The sequence below is a fragment of the Bufo gargarizans genome, chromosome 3 (genome assembly GCF_014858855.1).
Source record: "Bufo gargarizans isolate SCDJY-AF-19 chromosome 3, ASM1485885v1, whole genome shotgun sequence".
NCBI classification, from domain to species: Eukaryota; Metazoa; Chordata; class Amphibia; order Anura; family Bufonidae; genus Bufo; species Bufo gargarizans.
In genome coordinates, this window is record NC_058082.1 from 603,633,472 (window position 1) to 603,657,453 (window position 23,982).

The 23,982-nt window shown below is 40.8% G+C and overlaps 1 protein-coding gene across 1 annotated transcript in view; it reads right to left on the reverse strand.

Annotated features, from left to right (window-relative positions):
* Positions 1-10,996, reverse strand: part of EPHA6 (EPH receptor A6) — a 983,829-nt gene extending 972,833 nt beyond the window's left edge. The window contains exon 1 of the mRNA XM_044284497.1: positions 10,828-10,996. Coding sequence (XP_044140432.1) covers positions 10,828-10,930 — 103 coding nt within the window. The 5' untranslated portion in view covers positions 10,931-10,996. The remainder of the gene's footprint in view (positions 1-10,827) is intronic.
* Between the last annotated feature and the right edge of the window lie 12,986 nt (positions 10,997-23,982).

Below are 23,982 nucleotides of genomic sequence, written 5' to 3' on the forward strand. Positions count from 1 at the left end.
TATTTTGCGCCTTGGTTTTTCCACACGCTTCTTGCGACCCTGTTGACTATTTTGAATGAAATGCTTGATTGTTCGATGATCACGCTTCAGAAGCTTTGCAATTTTAAGAGTGCTGCATCCCTCTGCAAGATATCTCACTATTTTTGACTTTTCTGAGCCTGTCAAGTCCTTCTTTTGACCCATTTTGCCAAAGGAAAGGAAGTTGCCTAATAATTATGCACACCTGATATAGGGTGTTGATGTCATTAGACCACACCCCTTCTCATTACAGAGATGCACATCACCTAATATGCTTAATTGGTAGTAGGCTTTCGAGCCTATACAGCTTGGAGTAAGACAACATGCATAAAGAGGATGATGTGGTCAAAATACTCATTTGCCTAATAATTCTGCACTCCCTGTACATGTTAAAGGGGTTATCCCATCTTAGACAATGGGGGCATATCGCAAGGATATGCCCCCATTGTCTGATAGGTGCGGGTCCCACCTCTGGGACCCGCACCTACAACGAGAACGGAGCCGGGGAGTGTTGTGGCTGGAGGACCCCGGGTTTCCCAGGGTCCGACCACCACCAGGCGCAGCTCCCCGCCTCTCCCATTGAAGTGAATGGGAGCGCACCGCACATGCGCGGCCAACGCTCCCATTCATTTCTATGGGGCCGACGGAAATAGCCGAGCCAGCACTCGGCTATTTTCGGCAGCTCCATAGATATGAACGGAGGGCGGCTGCGCATGCGCAGTGCGCCCTCCTCCACTTTATCTGCTCCGTTCTCCTTATAAGTGCGGGTCCCAGCGGTGGGACCCGCACCTATCAGACAATGGGGGCATATCCTTGCGATATGCCCCCATTGTCTAAGATGGGATAACCCCTTTAAGGTCCTTTAATCTTTCCTGGTAAGTTTTGTCCTGCAATCCATGTACTAGTTTAGTAGCTCTTCTCTGAACTCTCTCCAAAGTATCAATATCCTTCTGGAGATATGGTCTCCAGTACTGCGCACAATACTCCAAATGAGGTCTCACTAGTGTTCTGTAGAGCGGCATGAGCACCTCCCTCTTTCTACTGGTAATGCCTCTCCCTATACACCCAAGCATTCTGCTAGCATTTCCTGTTGCTCTATGACATTGTCTGCCTACCTTTAAGTCTTCTGAAATAATGACCCCTAAATTTCTTTACTCAGATGCCCCAGGTGCTTTATCTTGCACTTATCAACATTAAATTTTAGTTGCCAGATTTTTGACCATTCCTCTAGTTTTCCTAAATCCTTTTCCATTTGGTGTATCCCTCCAGGAACATCAACACCCTATGTTTTCTGTCCCTCAGCCACTGCCTAATCCATTCAACAATATGGGAGCCCAAAGACTGCAATTTATTGATAAGCCTTCTATGTGGGACAGTATCAAAAGCCGTACTAAAGTCTAGATAAGAGATGTCTACTGCACCTCCTCCATCTATTATTTTAGTCACCCAATCAAAAAAGTCAATAAGATTAGTTTGACATGATCTCCCTGAGGTAAACCCATGCTGTTTTTCATCTTTCAATACATGGGATTTTAGATGTTCCACAATCCTCCCCATAAGTATGGTTTCCATTAGTTTCCCCACTATTGATGTCAGGCTTACTGGCCTATAGCTGCCTGATTCCTCCCTACTGCCTTTCTTGTGAATGGGCACAACATTTGCCAATTTCCAATCCTCTTGGACGACTCTTGTTGCCAGTGATTGGTTAAATAAATCTGTTAATGGTTTTGCTAGTTCGCCGATGTGCTCTTTTAATAGCTTTGCGTGTATCCCATCAGGCCCCTTTGACTTATTTGTATTAATCTTAGACAGCTGACTTAGAACCTCTTCCTCCATAAAGACACATGCATCAAAAGATTCATTAGTCTTCTTTCCTAACTTATTCCTTTGTGAAAACTGAACAGAAGTATTCATTGAGGCAGTCAGCTAGTTCTTTATCTTCTTCCATATACCTTCCTTCTTTTGTTTTTAATTTAGTAATTCCTTGTTTTAGTTTCCTTTTTTCATTTATGTATCTGAAGAATGTCTTATCGCCTTTTTTCACTGACTGAGCTAATTTCTCTTCTGCCTGTGCTTTAGAAGCTCTTATAACTTGTTTGGCCTCTCTCAGCCTACTCTTATAAATTTGCCTGTCATCCTCGTTTTGTTTTGTTTTTTATAATTACTAAATGCTATCTTTTTGTTTTTAATGATTTGGGCCACTTCTGCTGAGTACCACAGTGGTCCCTTTCTTTTTTTGCTTTTACTGTCAAGCCTAATGCAATTATCTGTTGCCTTCAATAGTGCCAATTTTAAGTAGTCCCATTTCTCCTGGGCTCCATGGAAACTGTTCCAATCTAATAGGGACTCGTATACGACTAATCTCATTTTAGAAAAGTCTGTTTTTCTAAAATCTAAAACTTTTGTTTTTGTGTGGTGTGACTCAGTCACTGTACTTATAGTAAACCACACTGACTGGTGATCACTAGATCCCAAGCTTTCCCTTACAGTAATATCAGATACCAAATTCTCATTTGTGAAAACTAAATCTAAAATGGCCTCCTTCCAGGTTGGCTCCTCAACTACTTGCTGTAGAGATAATCCCAGTAGGGAATTTAGAATATCTGTACTCCTGGCAGAACTAGCTATTTTGGGTTTCCAGTTTACATCAGGAATATTAAAGTCTCCCATAATGATAACTTCCCCCTTCAATGTCATTTTAGCTATTTCCTCAACTAGTAGATCATCTAATTCTTTGACTTGGCTAGGGGGTCTATATATCACACCTACTTGAGTTACCTTATGATTATCATGCTGCAAGGTAACCCAAACTGACTCTAAATTGGTCTTGCTAACTTGTATCAAATTAGATTTCATGCTATCTTTCACATACAGGGCTACCCCTCCCCCTTCTTGCCTTCTCTGTCTTTCCTGTATAGAGAGAACCCTGGTATTGTTATATCCCAGTCATTACTCCCATTGAACCATGTCTCAGTAACAGCCACTAAATCTATATTCTCAGATGCCATTGTAGCCTCAAGTTCATTGATCTTATTCCCTAAGTTGCGAGCATTTTAGACAAGAATCTGAGCTTGTCATTTCTTAACCTTTAAGCTACTGGCATCTTCTGGCATTGTTCCAGGGGGCAGTCGGACTGCTGGATTATCACTCTTTTGCCCCCCTTTCCTAGTTTAAATGCTCCTTAGCAAATACTTGGAATTGTTCACTGAGGACATTCTTTCCTTTGAGAGAAAGATGCAAACCATCTTTTTTGTACAGTTCTTTTCCATTCCAACGAGAGCTAAGATAAGACACAAAGCCAAACCGTTGGTTCAGACACCATTAACCAAGCCATACATTGAATTCCTTAATGTGCATCTTCCTGTCATGCTGAAGGTTATGCACAGGAAAAACAGCAGAGAATGAAACAGTTGATGCAACCTTCCGTATATCATTTCCAAGTGTGTGAAAAGCTTCCTTCACCTTTGAAACCTCATTGCAAGCCAGATCATTTGTTTCAAGATGGACAATAACATCCACCTCCCTTTCCTGCTTTGCTTGCCTAACAATATTAAGGATCAGTCGTCTATCTCTGCTAGCGGTAGCACCAGGGAAACATCTCACAACACCATTTTTCTCAAACTTCACACCTCTTATAATAGAATCGCCCACCAACAGCTGCTTACTATCAGTCCTCACCTTCTCCTTTTTGTCTTTGGCTGCAGGGCTGCAGTCTTGCATACTTTAGGCATGGGAGATGATTGTTTCTCACCCACTGTACTTGAGCCATCCTCCATGTTGCTCTTGCACTCTGAAAGTGCTGAAAATGAATTATGGAGAGCCACAGACTGTGGGACTTGTCTTCTATCAACAACTCTCAGTCTACCAGAACCTGCAGTAACCCATCTTCCATTTCTAGGGGGCCTTTGTGGCAGTGGCATTGCAACGTTCTCAGCCTGAGTTTGTTTAACAGTTAATTTGAAAAATGCAATTTCCTGCTGCATTATGGAGAGCTGTCTACAGATCAGACAGCATCCAAACCTCTGAAGAGTGGAACCTGAAATAAAAGCAGAACAATTCCTGCACCGAACCAGGTCTGCCATTTTAAAGAGGGGAAAGATTATAAACAAACAAATCTTACTTGTTTAGATTGTATCCACCTCCAGATTACCTCCTGAGTATCTCCAATGCACTTATAAAAATCAGCACTTTAAAAATCAGAAAGCTATAATTAGGCAAGCTATTACTATGTGGCTATATATACGCACACTCCCACAAAAGCTGCTCCCCCAACAACAAATTTAACACCTTAATCACCTATGCTCATTTGCATGTTACACGATGGGCAATTCTATTACATATGGATACATTAAACAGATTAACCCATCCGGACATTTATGGCATATCACTAGGATATGCCATAAATGTCCAATAGGTGAGGGTTCCACCTTTGGGACCAGCTACTATTTCAAAATTGTGGACCCAATGTGAATATGAGCCGGCTTTCTCCATTCACTACTATGGAACTTATTGAATGTAGCCAACATTGTTCCATGTAGGGGGGGTCTTGTTTTTTTCATAATGAAATGAGTTGTATTTCCTAACAGCACCATTTTGAGGTACATTCTATGAATGTATAGCCTTATACAATACATTAGGGTGACGGTGTAAAAAGCCTACTTAATCCTGCCGTTTTTTTTTTATATATTTTTTTTTTTCATGTTGTTCCCAGTATGCTATAAGTAATACAAATTGTCTGGGCCAGTATGGTCTGCCAATATCACATTTATATATTCTTTTCTTTATAAATGTAACTATTTTATTTTGTGTTGCCGCATTCAAAAACATAGCATTTTTGCTGTTCACCCATGGAGCTGTTTTCATTGCATTTATGTGAGGTTGAATGAACAAAAAACAGAACTGTTTCAATTCATTTTCTGACATTCTTCAGACAGGACAAGTAATGTGGTCATTTCATTGAATGGGTTGTTACAAATGCAGTGATTCCAATTATGTATATGTTTTATTTAATTAAATTTTTGACATACTATATAAAAATGTTTTGTTTTTCTTGATTTCTTTTATTTTTCCAAACACTTTTCATACTTTATTTATATGTCCCACTGATCAGCCATATAAAACACTGTAAAACATCTATATTAGGGTTCATACACACGGTCGTAGTTTTGGTTTCGCGTCTGATATGGAAAGTAATAGACATGTGGCGCAGAGGGGAGGGAAGGAGAGTATACTTTCACTAGGGAGAGGGAGGAGTGGTGACCCTTAACTCACATAGCACTGACACCTGGCTGTTTACCCGTATGCCGATCACATGCCTCGTCCCTGGCTTAACTCCTAGGTAGTGAGTAGGGCGGTAGGAGCACTAGTCCTCACCACTTTCACCTAAGGTGACAACAGGGAAAGGTCAAACAACACAAACAATCCTCAAAGGGAACAACAAACAGGAGACAACAAACAGGAGATCCGACAGCTCCAGTTCCAACACCTCCAAAGCAACTCCAACTCCACCAGTGGTCAGACTAGAAGATCTATATCTAGCAACAAGGGAAGCAGAAAGGGAGAATATATAGGAGCTGGGAGTGGCTGACAGAGAACAGCTGAAAGGAAAAGCTACAGATTCCTAAATGGGACAAAAAGGATCTCAAACCTAAGTTGAAAAACCTGGACCGGAATCCATTCCCACCACTAGGTTATGGAGTGATCTCTTGAAGCCAAGCGAGTAGCCACCCACTGCGACCTTCTGACCTCAGGCACAAAAGGGTCAGAGATTGGTCATGACACCCTGAGATTTGGTCTGCATCCGTGCCCTTACAGTGTATTATATCTGTTACTGTAGAAACTGACATAATGCCTTTTTGCCAACCGCAAGTAATGGCACATGGACACCTCCTGAGCCTCTACCCAAACATTGCCGTTATAGTACATTGCTGACCACTAACTACCTATTTGCAGCAATGTACTATTATGGAGCAGAGAAGGAAGAGGTTAAAGGGGTTGGCTTATCACAGACAACTCTTTTATACTAAGAGCAAAACCCCTGGCAAACAGCTGATTTTACCAGGAGAAGCTGCCATCAGCTCCTCTACAACAACCACTACAGGGAAAATGTAGCATTAGATGTCGCCATTTCAACAAATGACTGACAATATAATACATGGACCAACTGGGACAACCACGGCAAGAGGTGTTGCTTTAAAGCAGATCTCGATAATGGGTCATAGAGGGGTAGAATGCCCGATTAGTTAACTCCTTTCAAAGGGTATTCTCATTTCTGTATATAGATATTAATGGAGTAAGCACATATAGTGAAAACTTTTTAGTGAAAAAATTTATTCTTTGGGCCTTTGGGTAACTTCATCTACTGCTATAAGGATACCTTATTTGAATATTGAGAAGGGCATGCGTCAACTTTTTAGAGAATCTTACACAATTGTAGGCATGTAAACATACACTGTGAGCAGCTCTGAATGCAGAACATGCTACAAGATTCACCCTATAAACTGAGACTTGTTCTATGCCGAGCTCCATACCTACAAGATGTATCTGAAGTATGGAATACTTTCATATGTACTGGAAACTCTATTGCCTACAGTCAAGATATTAGAAGTATAGTGACAGCAATTATGGAAAGTACAACATACGATATGTCACTGGTTTTATTTATGTTTTTCCTGCACTTCTATAGGTTTTGCATTTTTTGACACCATGATTGTATGACTTGAATTTTTCAGTGCCCTGAACAAATACAAGGTGAGTGTAGTGTTGGCGGGGAATGAGGAAGCTTCATTTTCATTCAATCCCCAACGTGCATTCAAAACATTGATCCGTAACCTTTAAAAATGTAAAGAATATTCATTTTGACCACATCAACTCACAGTCAAATATGACTTTTCTTTTTTATTTTATTTTTGACATTCTGACATTCACAATATATGGTTGTAAATGTCGACTTTTAATAAAGCTTATACTTTTATTGATTTTGCTTTTGTTTTCAAAATCTCTATCTCCAAGCATGGGATTAAATCAGCTTTCTGAGTGAGTGCTCATCTATAGACATAAGTGTCGCCACAAACTAACATAGATAGATGTACGCTGCCCCTAATTACGCTACTTCTATCTACGTCACAATAAGGGTCCTTGCACTAAAATTTTGGCTGCCATTTTTTACCACAAAAAAAAACTCCAGCGTAGTCGCATTTTTTAGGACCCCTTAGCTTTTTGCTGCATTTTTTTTGTGCCATTTATTCAGCCATTTTTTTTGCAAACAGTATGTCTTACCACTTTTCCCTATAGAGGTAATGTGAAAATGATTGGAAAAAGGCCAAGAGTTACAGCATGCTGCGTTTTTTTTTTTTAAAGAAGCCAGAAAGAAAAAAAAAAAGCACACCAAATCAACAAAATTACCTGGAGTTAAAAAAACAAAACAAACAAACTCTTGTTTGTCCAGTGTTTCATATTTCCCGTAGACCTTCAGCTGGAGTTTTTACCACGACAAAAAAATACACCAAAACCCACAAAAGTGCAGATAAACACCAGCAAATATTACGTGTGAACCCACTCCAAAGCAATATGAAAACTCTAAGTGAGAAAAATGTTACAATGATAAACCCTAGCATTAGGAATTGTGCCAACGCAATAAAAGACAATGTAACACAAGTGCTAAAAATGTAAGTGCAAAAATGAAAGTAGAAGATGGAGGGACTGAGAACCCAAAACACAGATCATCGAACTGAATCACTGCCAAGTCCTTGTCAGACGGAAAGAAGACGTTATCTCAGATTATAAAATAGGATCACTAGGACGTAATGCAAGCAACATCTTTGAGTCTAGTAATAATTGGATTCAGTTTGGGTATTTTTTCTAAATCGCTCAGAATTTGGGACACACGTTCATGGCAATTATAAAATAAACAGATAATAGCTGAGATACGGAACAGAAATACTTTCAGATCGCAGCCCATGAAGAGTAGATTTGTAAAGGACAGTTGTAGCAGAATTGGGCTTTTAATTGTCATTTAAATTGTGGCTACACGATTCATACATCTCACCAGCAGTCAGTCCCATGTAAAAGCACAACAAACACACCAGAAGTCTGCGATGATTTGCTTTAAATTTGTGTAACATTTTTAATTAAATAGAACATCTAGATATATTGATATTTCCAGTCTAGTTTGATCTCAAGTAGATTAAATTCTAATTGACTTCTTCTTGGAAAAGACCACCTCTGTAGAGGACCCATTTTTTACTGTCATTTTGGTTGGCCATCTCAAAGACTCTGCACTATACGTATATGTTATCACTTAACTATATCAAGTCATACATATTGTATATAGTAGATTTAAAGGGATAGCTCATGCATTTTCCACCTTTACATGACTCTTTAGACCTTAGTTTATCAACCTGTAGTACTTGGGCTACAAGGGATATATGTAGGGGGGGAACAGTCCTGTCCTCAAGTTTTGCTGTTCCTCAATGTATGTTTACAGTCGTGATGTTGCTTAGACATAATTTATTGAGTAGGGTGTATTTTGAGGGACAATTGACAACGCAACAACTATAATTCCATATTCTAAAGAAGACTGGTCGATTTTGGCTGTTTGTGTACTTTTGCACTTTTTTGGATATAACTTTATTACTTGTCAAACAACTATTTGATGAACATTCTTACCTACATATACAATGCATAAAGAAAGATCCCACTTAAAGGGGAAATACAAAGATACTTTGTTTATTGTGCCTTTTTAGTACATGAAAACCACTGACTTCATCAAGATCTATATTGGTTCACTCATGTACGCATAAAGTGTAATTCTACAGCAATGAGCATTTTCATTGCTTATAATGTTTTGTCAAATTGATTCACAAGGACTGTCACAGCGTGCGCACCTGTAGAGCGCCTTTCACTGAGGTTTTTAGATGAATTGTCACACAATCAATCTCTTCTACTATACAGGAGGGGTAAGATGGGGTAACAAAATAAAAAATAAAATAAAAATAGCAGTACACTGCCAATGTTAGCAGCCCATAGAACGCCGCTGAGGTCAGCTGTACTGCAGTCTATACAATAGAGAATAATGTGCGCACACGGATTCTGTATGGGGGTGAACTTGTAACGTTCATTTATTTGAAGCAATTTCTTCACTTTGTTCCCTTTTAAACATATAGAATTAAGATTTGGCCATATACGGTATGATATCAATCTGCAATTATCTATCCAATGCTGTAATTTCCTACTGGATATAGAGCTACGATGGTATACTAACTACTATAGGGTTCCAGATACACTTCAGTACTGTAAGGTAGCTTGTGATTAGATTGTGAGCCTCTGTGAGGCAGGAACTGATACTGGGCATTCTCTTTACAATGCCACTGAATATACTGGTGCTACACTGCTTGCGTACACTATTATTACACAGGAAGAAAGCGTTGTATGAATACAATAAGACTACCTGTACACGTTGCAGATTTGTACACAGAAAGTGCGTAGGAAATCCACACATAAATCCGCAATATTTATTTTGTGTGGTTCTGGTGAAGGTTTTGTGTTTTTTTTTTTTTTTTTTTATGATTTTCTGTTTATGTAACATATTTATATATATTGACCTAGGGCAGAGCAGGTCAATTTCCGCATGGAAAACATACATGGGGCATACATAAATTTTTTAAAATCTCATACACTTTGCTGGTACTGTATTACTCACCGTTTATTCTGCATGAAAATCCACGTGGAAAAGCCACACAAAATCCACCAGGTGTGCAGGTAGCCTAACTGGTCTTTGTGAGTGAACAGAAACAGCACATTCTCCTATACATCTGATGTAAAACAATAAGTGGCAACATGTATCAGTAGTAAATATGTCCATATGTTCTCAAACTAGTATGCGCTGTATCTAAAGTATTTCACACCCATGGACACACTTATACCTTATCTTATAGCGTACTAGCCTCACACGCAAAGTAAATATTCACATGAAAGAGCAGGGCAATATTTAGGTGCTTATGAGTACTGTGCAGCATAAATACTAAAGTATTACACCGCAGTACCTGGGTGTACTGAGCAATCTTAGTGCTGAAGGATAATGCAATGTTATGCTACAGCACGATCTGTTTATTTTTGCTTCTGTATTTTGTTTGATTGTATTTAGCTTTGAGACACCCTTGTATTAGGCTCCACATACATAAGTAACATGATGAAACAGTATGATTAACAGTATGATCATAGCAGTTTCTTATAAGTTTCTCACAAGACCTCAGAAACACAAAACATCCAAAGGATCAGTTTTATATTGGAAGGATCCATTCAGATCACAAAGTGAATTCCAGTCACAGGTTCTTGTAGAGGCCATTCTAGTGAAGGTCCAGCCCCAGTTACTCTACAGCCAAGGATAGAGAGGACAGCATACTTCATTGTAGCCAATTTTTTAAGAAGACAGCAAGAACTTTCATAGACCATTCTCAAAAAGTTAAGGCCAAAGTTGTATATGTAACTTCTTATCTATCTATCTATCTATCTATCTATCTATCTATCTATCTATCATCTACCTAATATCCATCTATATTCCTAGGTCTTATCTGTATTTTTATGAGAAGTGTATGTTAGAATTCTAATAGAAGAAAACTTATGCAAATGTGACCTAATTGTGACACCCTTCCTCTATTTCGGCTCACACAGTAAATTATAGATTCCATAATGTTTTATTAAACTGATTTGCAATTGAAATGACTCTCACCAAGATGTATAGATTTCACATGGTATAGCTATCTGAAAAGCAAAGAGTTGGCATGGAGAAAATTAGAAACTGTCACTTACCCTGGTTGTCAGAGAAGTGGTTGGAGCTGACAAAGCATTTAAGGAGCAGAATAAGGAGGAGAAGAGCCCTCAAAACCAGAGTCCTCCCATTACAGGACTCCATGTCTAGCTGGGTCCCTCTGAAGAGGGCTCCAGCTCCTCTTCCTTTTGCCTTACCACCGCTTACCAATCCAGCAGTAGTAATGGCAGGATCCGTGGGGGTGTGGCACTGAGCCCTGCCCACCAATAGAAATTAAGATAGTTAAAAAGCCAAAGTGGCCATGTGCAAAACGGAAATGTACTCCAAACAATCTTTCCAGATGCCTCTACTCATCAGCCTTTGTATGTCCTGATAGGATATAAGCTATAGACAGCTCCTTTCATTCAGTTGTAAAATCCAGGATCGTGTGCTTTTTGTCTAGGGACTGAGGATCCATGCAGACAGTTCCAATGAAGTTGCACTTGCCTTGCAAAGAAGTCAACAGTCATGTACCTTCAGGAGGATAAAGTCTCCTGGTGTTCCTTCACCAGGTGGGGTGTCCAGGACAGGACATATAGAGCATCCACATAGTCATATATGTAGCAGACAGTCTCAAGCACGACTATAAGTCCCCTGTAGTCACACCTTGGCCAGTAGCTCAGTCTGAGGCTCACCAGTCTAGTCGCACCATGTAGCACCACCAGGTAGTATCCTGCTGCTCTCTGTCTGGTACCTGAGCCTGCTGGATATGCAATGCTATCTGCTTCATGGTGGTAGAAATAGCCATAGGTTGAAGGGTAGTCAGTGCAATGAGCCAGGAGCCCCACGCAGGAGGCATATAAGGGGGCACACTGAAGGCTTGCACTGCTAGACAAGTGTTAATCCCAGCACAGACGGCACATGAAGCATCATGTCCTGAAGAAACTCCACTGGTGATGCTGCCAGGGCTGGTGCGGTACAGGTCTAGCCTGCACCCAGGCTTTTGGACGTGTAGGCAGTATGGGCTATACCAGCCTCCCAGACTGTGTGAGGTATTGGATGTGCAAGCAGTGCATGAGGTATGTGCTGTGTGCACTGACCCCCCAGTGATCAGTCATTTGCAGTGCACTAAGTCGTGCTCCTTGGCTATACCTCTGCTTTGGGCTGCAGGTGGGAAGTTTGAAGGCTCCTTGTAGGACCCTCCCTTCCCATGACAATGCCCCCATCCCCCTCTCCCATCAACAGCAGATCTCCTTTCCTCCCAAATTTAAAGTCAGTGGCAGGGAAATTCCATCTATCTCACCTCACTCCGAGGAATCAGTGGCTCAAGGTTGCAGACAGGACATCTTATATTCCAGGCTCTTCATAGAAAACTTGAAGCTCTTTCCCCCCCATAAGATATAATCAAGTTGACAAGTGATTGCTTAGCCACATATGGCATTGCAGCCTATGCCATGGAAAAGCAGAAGGTAAGAGATCCCTATGGAAGTCAGTGAGCAGCTTCCAGAGCAGACACAGCAGCAGCAGAGGAGATGTGGAGAAGAGAGGAGGACGTGGAGAGTGGAGAAGATCCAGCTGCTCTGGTCTCCACTGGAGGGGAATGAAAGCTGGGCACATCGAGGAGCAGATCCCTGGCTCTTCTGTGCAGGTCACATGCAGAGCTCAGCACTAGAGGGGGTTAGCAGACTAGACAAGCCTCCTCTCTGCTTGCATGCATTAGGACAGACCGTGGGAAAAGCAGGTGCTTTCTTCTGAGGCTGCACAGGTTCAAATGCATAAAAGCTGGATTCACTTAACCACTTCTCAAAGCTCAGCAGAGATGGGGGGAGCTTTAAAGCTGCAGCCCCTGAATGTGTTCTGCTGCACTGTACAATATGTCTCATTACAAAGCAGTGCAATGATGTCTATAGCAGGGCTAGGACCCCTGGTGTGTCTTGAAAATGCACAAGCAGTGTTCTGTACAGTGTATAAAATTTGCACCAGCACAAAATAAGGGTTAACAGTGTGTATGGACACACTTGGTACATATAATATATACCATAGAGCTGCCCATTTGTGCCTCTTATCATATGCATTGTCCTGTACTTTGCACTATTACATACAGAAAGGGTTAAAAGTGTGTTATTTCTATATCATATTCCTAATGCAGATAGATAGATATAAGATAGATAGTTTGGAGATAGATATACCACCCTTTGGCATATGCAATGTCCTGCTTTGATGCTGTATGTATATTGCACCAGCAGATAATGTATTATTTTGACATACTGTAAATCAATTCCTGGACAATGGAAAATGGAGTATATGATCTGCCTCTCAGTTACATTCCTTCCCGGCCATGTATTGACCATACAAAGCATGCACAGGGTCCTATTGCAAGGCTTGCACTTTGAACCAGGGTTAGGGTTAAATATGTTATTTCTATCAAAATGATTGCGCAGCCATTAGCCTGGAGGATGTCTTTGTGTCAGTCATGCTATACCACCCAGGGCTCTGACTGCTTCCTTTCACTGAAGCTCCATGTAGCTGGCAGAAGGGGATTTTCTTAAATGTCTGTGTAATAGTCAGTAATCGTCTGATCCTCCTACTGTATTTAACAATAATCTGGGTAATATTAAAATGATATTTCCTTAGCGCTTTGGATAGAATACCAGAGCATATGGGTTCCAGGACATAAGCTAAAGTGCTCCATAGGTCTGAGTGCTGCGATCACCTATTTTAACTATTGTATTCCAGTTTTTTAAAGGCACAGGCCCCCATTTATGTATCATTTTTTTATTTGTAAATATGTACATTTATACATTATTAGATGTTTTATTGTGTTTTTGTTTTGTTTTTAAAGCAAACAATGTGGCAGTCTCAGTATTCCTAAAGCAAATAGCCTCTAACAAAAGAGGTTACATCACAGTACCCCTAAGGGCCCCTTTCACACGAGCGAGTATTCCGCGCGGGTTCAATGTGTGATGCGTACACATTGCGCCCGCACGGATTCCGGACCCATTAATTTCAATGGGGCTGTGTACAGTGTGGGTTGGTTTTGCATCACTTGTGCGTTGCGTGAAAATTGCAGCATGTTCTATATTCTGTGATTTTCACACAACACTGGCCCCATAGAAGTGAATGGAGCTGCGTGAAAATTGCATCGCATCCACATTTTTCACGGATGGTTGCTAAGAGAATGTTGTTTGCAAACCTTCCGTTTTTTATCACGTGCATGCAAAACGCATCAAAACACATTGCACCCGCGCAGTAAAAACTGAACAAGATCGCAGGCAAAACTGAATGACTTTGCCTGAGAAATCGCGCATTTTTCACTGAACGCATTCACAACGCATCCGGACCTAATCTGGACACACTCGTCTGCAAGGGGCCTAAGGCGTTGTTCACATTTCTGTTTTCCGCGGACAGCACACGTGCCCATTTATTTTGATATGTTCACACATCAGTATTTTTTTACTGACTGTGGGTCATTGAAAATATCATGGAGACATGCATTACTTTTTCCTGTGATGTGGACCCAACACGCCCATTGAAGTCTATGGGTCAGTGAAAAATCTCAGAGATAAAACGGATGGCATCCGTGTTGTATTAGTTTTTTATTGACCACTGATAGGAGATGCTTTTGAAATTGATTTTCAGCCTAGCAGTGTTAGTGGAATACGGATGCCACACGAAGGGCAAAAAGCAGACACACTGACCAAACACGGACAACTTCACAGATGTACTATAATGAACACGGTAATGTGAACGAGACCATGGGCTATGATCATACATTGTGCTGCAGTATTAAAGGCATAGCATGAGCACAGTGTGAGAATGCCTTGATTTGGTGTGTACCCCCTGGAAAAATACAGTTCAGGGAATCTTTGCTATGATATGGCAGCTGGTTATAAATATAAAAATCCCCCTAAGTTATAAAATTGATCAGATATTTAATCGATTCTGAAAAGCTCAACTAGCAATAGAATTATGGAAAATTACCCAATTATAGCAAAATGTTCTAAGCATAGCATGCAATTTTTACATTATTCGACGTAAGAATTTTTGCTTTGATTATTGTGTTTTTTGACCCAAACCCCCATATTCAACAGAACCTTTGGAAATATGAGTTCAGTTTATTAAAACCATGGGAAGTATGGAGGATGCAAAATCACGGCTCAAAAAAGCAAGCCTGTTAGCATATGAAAGCTTCTGAGTGTGTTCAGGTGTTCAGTCTGGGAAACACGCTCTGCTTGATGACCGCATTTCCCGAACAGAACACTTCACCTCTGACCCAAACGCACAACATCATGATGACAGATAAGCAAATCGATTCTTTAGACCTACCATATTTTTTTAATTTATTCTGATTTGTTAGAATTTGAATTTATTCAGATTAGATTTGGGCAAATAGAGAGAGAGAAAGATAGAGAGAAAGACTTTTCCTAGAATTTAAAATACTTTTGATTAGGGCAGAATCGATTCATACCTGAATCAATTCACAATATTAATTCAAAGAAATCAAACCTAAAACAAAGCAATAGACCAGATCGGACTGTAGAGTGTTTTTGTCTTTAGAACTGGAGGGGGGTACTACTTGTACTTGTGGAGAGAACCTTGTAGGCGTAAGGAGTCTTATAGGCTATGCAAGCTCCTCTGCGGAAAACAGAAGCAAATGAGCTGTCTTTCCAAAAAGAAAGAAAGAAAGCTGAGCCTCTGGTGCCACTAGTTGGAAGGAAACTACCCTGTAAGTCAATATTCAACCTGGAACTACATTTTACTGAACAAACAGAACCTGCAGACAATGCTATATCTGAGCACACTTATCTGGATAAAATGCAACAGTTTTATTAATATGCCAACCAGGAAATTTGTGAGATTTTCCAACAACTCGCACAGCCACCGATTTGTGGCCTCCTAGAAGCTTATGAATTACAGCGCCGTCCATTGGATAGAAGCCATGCTTGATATTACAGTTTAGTCCCATTAACTTGAATGGAAGTGAGCTGCACCTAGGCCACGTGACCGATGAAGGTGATGTCACATAGCCTAGGGAGAGGAAGAAGTCTTTTCAAACAGCTGATCGGCGAGGGTGTAACAAGGGCGACCCCCATCAATCATATATTGTTGGCTTTTCCAAAGGATAGGCCATCAACATCAGAATCTCGGAAAGCCTCTTTAATTGTTTACTTACAGAGGCTCTGTGTCACCACCAGACATCTGAGAAGCTCTGACAGATGCCTTTCAGAACCTCCTCCTTGAGCTTCCTTTGTTTTGCTTTCAGTTCCTCATCTCGTTAGCCTCTCTCAGCTGTCATGTAGTTGTACTGATTGCTTCCCTTTAAATTCCGCCCCATAGTGCATCAGTGTGCGGTTTATAGTTCTTCCTGGAGTGTGTGTGCATGCTGATCCTACTTCCCAGTCTTCTACAAGATAAGTGTTGTGCATTCATTTGTGATTTTCTGTTTGCTGGATCCCAGGTGACCCTGACTCCCTCCGTATCTAGTGTAGGGAGCCGGTGGTCGTGTCCCCTCACTATTATAGGGTGTGCAGGAGTTATACAGTCGAGGTACGAGGATATGCAATCATCTACCATTGGGATTTTCGCATAGGCTGAGCAGTCAGGGAGAGTGCCAGGTCTGATGCAGGGGTCTCCCTTTTTGTTCCTTAGTTTTGGATCCAGTATGTTGTATATTCATTTTGTGTTGTCTTGTTTCCTGTACACCTTCCGTGACACTCTGTCACCTGATTCATGTATACCCTACTAGATATATAGGCAGGTAGGGCTCAAAACTTTGAAAAAAAACATACCTTTATTTCCCTTATGGCTATAACCTTTATCACAGCCATTTGACCGCTCAGATGCTGTGATCAAATGTGACCATGGCATCAGAAAGCGCTAAAACCGGAAGTGCGTGCTGAGAACGGGGAAGGCATTCGATGGTAGTGATAGGCCTGAGCCTGTACAAGGCTTCCAAGCGTATTAATGGTATATTACAAGGCTGGCCTGTAGGTGGAAGCACTACATTGGAATATACAGAATTCTGTATTCTGTAATGAAAAAAACACCCATAACTATTAAAATATAAAAGTATTTATCCCATACGTCGAACGATGCTTCACCTCTCAAATTTTTTCAAATAAAAAAAGTGGTCAAAATACACACACCAAAATAGTATCTTTGAAAAGTACAGATTGCCCAGCAAAAAAGTTTGTCTAGGTAATAGTTCTTAGGTGTTAGCCTAAAGGAATACATTGATTTCTCCCAAAAGACCATCTCTTTGAGAAGACTACCCCTTATACACATCTGGTTATCTGGTTATCTGGGACTGATTTTCAGTTCTGTCATTTATCATTATATTATGCATACTGACTGTTTTCTTTCAGAGAATCACCCACAGTGCAATTCGCCCCAAAAGAGGTTTCAGTGTACTTACCATACATTGCCAAAGAGGTACTGGAAAAGTATTAGTATACATTGAAAAAAATATAAAAATCAATTTTTTGCATGCAGAAGAAACATTGTATTTTTTGTTTCCAATAAAAAAAAGAAATCCCAGCTGTGAAGCAAAGTGCAGGAAAACATTATGGGGAAATACTGAGAAATAAATTAATGATTGTTTGACAATTCCCTCCGCTGCAGGTGTTTCACTCACTCTCTTATGGCCCACTTAGGTGACTGTAGTATATTAGGATCCATACTACAGCTGTAATACCCATAGTCTGAGTAGTTCTACTGGACCAAATCAAGATCACCCTAGAACCTTGTTGAAATTGGGTATTATGATTTTCTGCTATGTTTTTTTACATATCTCCATATTTTGTATGATTTTATATAATTTTTGTCTGCTTTTATCAAGTGTATTGCCCAACCTGCCTGCACCAGCTTGGAAGTCAGCACAATAGGCGGAGATAATTGAATCAGATTTTATTGTCCATCTATGTCTGAGCTAAATGATGTTGGCGTCCACCTAATGACCTCCCGCTGAGATTGAAGAAGGAGGACATTTGGCATCTATGACACTTATTGTCCATTTTGAGAAGACACTTTCTGCAGAGCATTGATTGAGGAATGCACCCTTTAATGCTGAGGGGCAACTAAACACTGCCCAGATGTCAGGAGTTAAAATACTGGAGCTATAGATCCTATAGAGAGAGAGAGACAGTTCCTGTCTGGTCGTGAAGGCTGATCTGTGGAGCTGATGCTGAGGCTAGCACCCTAAGAGAACACTAGAAGAACACCCATTGATTAGAATGGCCTGCATGAGAGAAGCTAAAGCTGAGGCCAACATCCCGAAGAGATGTTCATCGCGAGTAGCATCTGACCATTAGTGGAACTATGTGGACTATTTCCTGCACCACTGGACTATACCAGATTCCATGAACCAGTCTACTTCTTGTGTGGTGAAGCGCTACTGCAGTTGGGAATGTGTTATCATAGCCACGTGAGGGCACTCCCCTCAACACTTGCTCTTTTGATCCTGTGACACCTGCCTAAGTTTAGCTTAGTAGAGCATGCTATCTTAAGGTAATTGTAAACTGACATATCTCACAGTGCCTACAGCTGTGAAATTAGCATATCTCAGCCATAGAGAATGGCAAGAGTCAAGAGAATGGCAAGAGTGTGCAAAGCAGTAATCAAAGCAAAAGGTGGCTACTTTGAAGAACCTAGAATATGACATATTTTCAGTTGTTTCACACTTTTTTGTTATGTATATAATTCCACATGTGTTAATTCATAGTTTTGATGCCTTCAGTGTGAATCTACAATTTTTATAGTCATGAAAATAAAGAAAACTCTTTGAATGAGAAGGTGTGTCCAAACTTTTGGTCTGTACTGTATATGTTACTTATATCAGGAACCAAGGGGGATATTATTTTTTTATTGCCTCTTCCCTAATAATTTTTAAATTTAAAAGAAAACTATATTATGGCCAATGCTTAACAACCATGACCAACTTGAAAGGAGGTTTCATATTGATGGGCTATCATTAGGTTAGGTCTTTAGGATTACATTGATGAAAGTCTCTCCAGACACCACCATTTATCAGCTACGCTCACCAGAGCTTCGATGATTACCGCAGCCTCCTCACAGCTTACCAAGCACAGTTTTGTCTATTGGATAGCAATCGGCTGTATTTGGTATCACAGCTCAGCCCCATTCACATGAATGGGACTGAGCTACGCCTAGGCCATGTGACTAATGAGCTTGACATCACATGGCCTTGGAAGAAGCCTAAGTACTCACGGAGCATCACAGCCTCTATATACAGCTGATCGGCATGGGTGTCGGGAGTCGGATCCCCGACAATCTCATATTGATGACCTATCCTGAGTATTGGCAATCTGTAAGAAAAATCCTAGAAAACCCCTTAAATTATGTAGTATACCAAGAGTTTTACTAATTAGACCAATTTTGATATTTGAAATCGTCTACAGACATAAATATTTAATTAGAATAGAGGCAATTTCTGCAGAAAGAATTGCTCCCCATTTTTTCTTCTCTCCTCAGAATAAAAATATCCTAAATCTCATTTACATACTAAAATAGTAATCACAATGGTGATTGTCAGAACAAAATCCTATTACTTTTTTGTTAAACCAAATTTTTATGGATTTTCTTTGCCAACATACGTTCTATAGCTTAATATTAGCTGTGGTAATGGGGACAAACGAGAGCAAAATTTTATTGTTGCTATAGTTACAAGAAAACTAAAAAGAGTGTAAAATATGCACTATGAATGCAAAGGAGACATTATTATCATTATGATGATGGAGAACTTCCCTTTTAATGAAAAATTCACCTGTAAAATATACAGAAGGTATTCTAAACATATACTTTGTTAATTTGTTAAGGGGAAACTCTTGGAAAGAGAAGTGCACATGCAATGTTTGCCCAAAACTAAGCCTTACGCACATGGCTGTATTACGAACCCTTGCTATTCATAATACAGCACCCAAAAGTAAGTGAACCTTTTGTAATTACCTGTATTTGTGCACTGATTACTAATCAAATGTCTGATTGTTATGTGACTCAATTATACACACACAATCAAACTAAATTGTTCCAAAGGGTTCATTTACTGTTTCTTGCAGAGGTGTGGCCCAGGAACATATTGTGTGCCTCTGATTTTATAAGAAAACAAATAGAGTTAATTTTTCTTACTGATTTATTCAGAATCCATAAGGAAAATAGTATGCATGAAGAGTTTTACGATACTGTGTGGATTCTGTGCGCCACCACATGGGCCCATGTGCATGCTGAGCTTGCGCTGAGCCGTTAGGACGTTGTCATGAGCCATGTAAAAAGGTTAGGGCATGATCCAGTAAAATAGGTAAATCCTATGCAGATTGCTTGAGTTTTCCTGGTAGCAAAAAGACCTAGGCCAGAGGAGAAGTTGAGGACATGATACATTAACTAAAGAACTATTGCTTACCTGTCAAATTCAGGGCAATTCCTGTGTTTCCCAACAGTCTTTACTGTGCTGCATTGATGATACAGTATGTCTGCTGGTAGACATAACAGAGTGCCGATGCTGGAGCGGTGGGGGATCCATTTAAAGGGGGTCATTCAAGAGCACAAACTTAAATCCTTTTTCTAATCTTGGTTTAATTCCTTTAAGCTGTTGCTTACTATGTACCTATGGTTTTAGGGCATTTTTAAAAATTAGCTGCTATATGTCCGTATGAGGAATAAAACTATTTGTGACCATTATGTGACTTGTATTCTGCTTTTTTCACCAGTTTGCCTTCTACAGGCTCTGATTCTAATTGTCAGCTCTCCCTAAGCTAGTGGACGCAAACTAGCTGCTATGATTTCTTCTATACACTGCACACAAAGACACAGAGAAGAGAAGATCTTGTTTCCTTATTTCTCTGAATAGACCTCCATCCGACAGTGGAGTACAGGTGGTCTGTGTGCTGGGATCTGAGGCCTGGGCTGGAGTGCGGAGACCCGTGTGTCAGGGGAACAGGCTGTCTAAAGCCTGTATTTGAACTTTCTGAGGCAGAATTGCCACCAAGGTGACTTTTGTTATATTAACTTGCCATTGGGTGTGAAGTAACACCAATACTGTAAAAGTGACATTTTGTTTTTGGCATCATGTTTGAACAAACACTGAAGTTTGAATTACGAACTTGTATTTTGCATCTGTATTGCACCCATTTATCCTAACTACCAGAGCGAATCCCCACAATTGGTGGAGGATGCGGGAAGAAGCAGTTAGGCTGGCATGAACACCAAAATATTTTTTTGTTTGCATTTTTGGTCACGATTGTATGTCATTGTAACAGGGTTACATTCAGACTTCCCAACAGCACAAAAACATAAGGCTGTCACTAGAGGGAGCTCTAACATGATTACACTGGTTGAGGAGAGTTAGGGCCTGATGCTCATATTAAAGTTGGACATCAACTGAGCCACATGTCATGTCTCTACTCTGTTAAAACAGACGCTGTCGGCTGCATCGTGGCACTAGTCTGCACTACCACCACAAACACGGGTAACATTTGGGGGCTCGTCCGGGATATGTAATTATCGTGCAAGACAGTCACAGAGTGAGAAGGCTGCCATTACAGTAAAGGGAGAGAGGAGGCTTCAAGCAAGCTATACAGGATCTAAGATGGTGGACGCAGCATCAGTGAAGAAGCTGCAGTGGCAGATCCAGAAGCTGCTGCACACATTGTCTGAGGATCAGTTGCACTCACTTGCTGTACAGATTCAGGGAGATGCTAGAAAAGAAGTTCCCCAAGCTACAGGTTCAAGTGAGCAGGAGATCTGTGAGTACATCCTGGGACATTTACAGGGAGAAGCGGTGTACAGCATGGAGGACAGTGGTAAGACATATCTGCTTCAGATAAAAGAACTGGCTGAGTCCTTGCTAGGAGAAAGACACTCTACATGGAAGTGTGAACATAGAGCACAGCACAATTCACACAAAGGACAGGACAGGGCAAATGGGAGAAAGTGGGTTTACATTAAAGGACTTAGCAGCTTACCTGCAAAGAAAGGAGTTTAAAATTCATGGTGGGCAAATTTCAGACTGGGACTCTGAACTTACATATAGCAGTGTATGTAGACAGATTGATGAATGTTACCCGTGTTTGTGGTGGTAGTGCAGACTAGTGCCACGATGCAGCCGACAGCGTCTGTTTTAACAGAGGAGAGACATGACATGTGGCTCAGTTGATGTCCAACTTTAATATGAGCATCAGGCCCTAACTCTCCTCAACCAGTGTAATCATGTTAGAGCTCCCTCTAGTGACAGCCTTATGTTTTTGTGCTGTTGGGAAGTCTGAATGTAACCCTGCTACACACTCCCCCTGTTTTTTTAATAAGTGTCTCCTGACATTTATGCATGGAAGCAACCATAGTTCAGATCATCGCAATCGGCATATGTTGCTGGCAAAAAGTATGAACATGAGGGTATATGGATGGACCCCTCTACCTCTGGGGAATCACAGTGCTGTTCGATCACATCTGCATGAACATTCCATTTTTGGAAAGATGGTTTTCCCAGGGTCTCATATGTGAATATCTTCTTCGGTATTCTTGTTCTCTGAGAATTGTCTGATTGTCGTGGAGGACTGTCATGTCTCTGTTCTTCAGGATCATTTGGTATAACTGCATCCTTGTCACACTGTGAATCTACTTGTTGTGAGGATGGTGCTACAGACCCTTCTGTAAAGTCTATTGGCAAGTCTTGGACTTCCTCATCTAATGAGCGATGGCTTTTCAGTTGTTCTTCTGCAAGTTCTACAGGCAGGTCTTGAACATTTTCCTCAAGCATACTGTGATTTTCCCGCTGTTGTTGTGAGGCATTGCGATCCCTAGGATGAAATTCTTCAGCCTCAGCTCGTAGTTGAGGAGTGATACCTACATGGGCCACTGTGGAGCAGATAAAGTGATGCAGCTTGCAAGAGAAAGATTTTACTGGCCTTTCATGCAGAAAGAGATAACAGATTATGTCACTAAAAGATGTAGCTGTCTCAAACAGAAGCATCCAACAGTACCAGACCGGGCACCTCTGGGTGCTATTAAAACAAGTGCTCCCTTTGAAACTTGTCTCAGTAGATTTCCTTCACCTGGAGAAGAGCAGAGGTGGCTATGAATACATACTGGTAGTCATGGACCATTTCACCCGTTTTGCCCAGGCATATGCTACTCGCAACAAAGCAGGAAAAACAGCTGCAGAGAAGATTTTTGACAATTTCATCCCTGTATTTGGATATCCTGAAAAATTACATCACGATCAAGGCAAGGAATTTGAGAACCACCTCTTTAGAAGGTTGAGACAGTTGTCAGGAATAGCCCATTCTAGGACTACACCGTACCACCCACAAGGCAACCCAGTTGAGAGACTGAACAGAACACTTTTGCAAATGCTTCGGACGTTAGAAGAAGAAAAGAAAACTCAGTGGAAAGAGTATCTCCCGCACATAGTCAATGCATATAACTGTACCAGGCATGAGGCAACTGGCTACGCCCATCACTACCTGCTATATGGTAGGACACCACGTCTACCAATAGATCTGATATTTGACCTGGATAATGGAAACAGAGCAGCTTCACCTCAAGACTATGCTGAGAAATGGGCTTTGAAAATGAAGGAAGCGTATAGAATTGCATCTGAGACCAGCCAAAAGTCATCTCAAAAGGGGAAAAAGTACTATTACAGGCATGTCAAAGGAGTCGCTCTTCAGTCTGGTGACCGTGTTCTTGTAAGGAATTTGTCAGAGCGGGGAGGGCCAGGGAAACTCCGCACTTACTGGGAAAAAGATGTATACAGGGTGGTTGAACAGATAGGGCCAGAACATATTTATAAAGTTAAATCAGAAAAAGGCAATAAACCAACAAGAGTGATTCATCGCAATTTGTTGCTTCCTGTCAGAGATTTACCTCTGGAAAACACACCAAGAAAAACAGGGAAGAGGATTCACACCAGACCAGTAGCTAGACTTAAAGTAAACAGCAATGCAGAAAGCACAGACTCAGATTCTTCAGATGAAGGGTATTACTACTGTCCTGAACTGTTTCAATACAGTGAGCAAGGTATCACTCCTCAACTACGAGCTGAGGCTGAAGAATTTCATCCTAGGGATCGCAATGCCTCACAACAACAGCGGAAAATCACAGTATACTTGAGGAAAATGTTCAAGACCTGCCTGTAGAACTTGCAGAAGAACAACTGAAAAGCCATTGCTCATTAGATAAGGAAGTCCAAGACTTGCCAATAGACT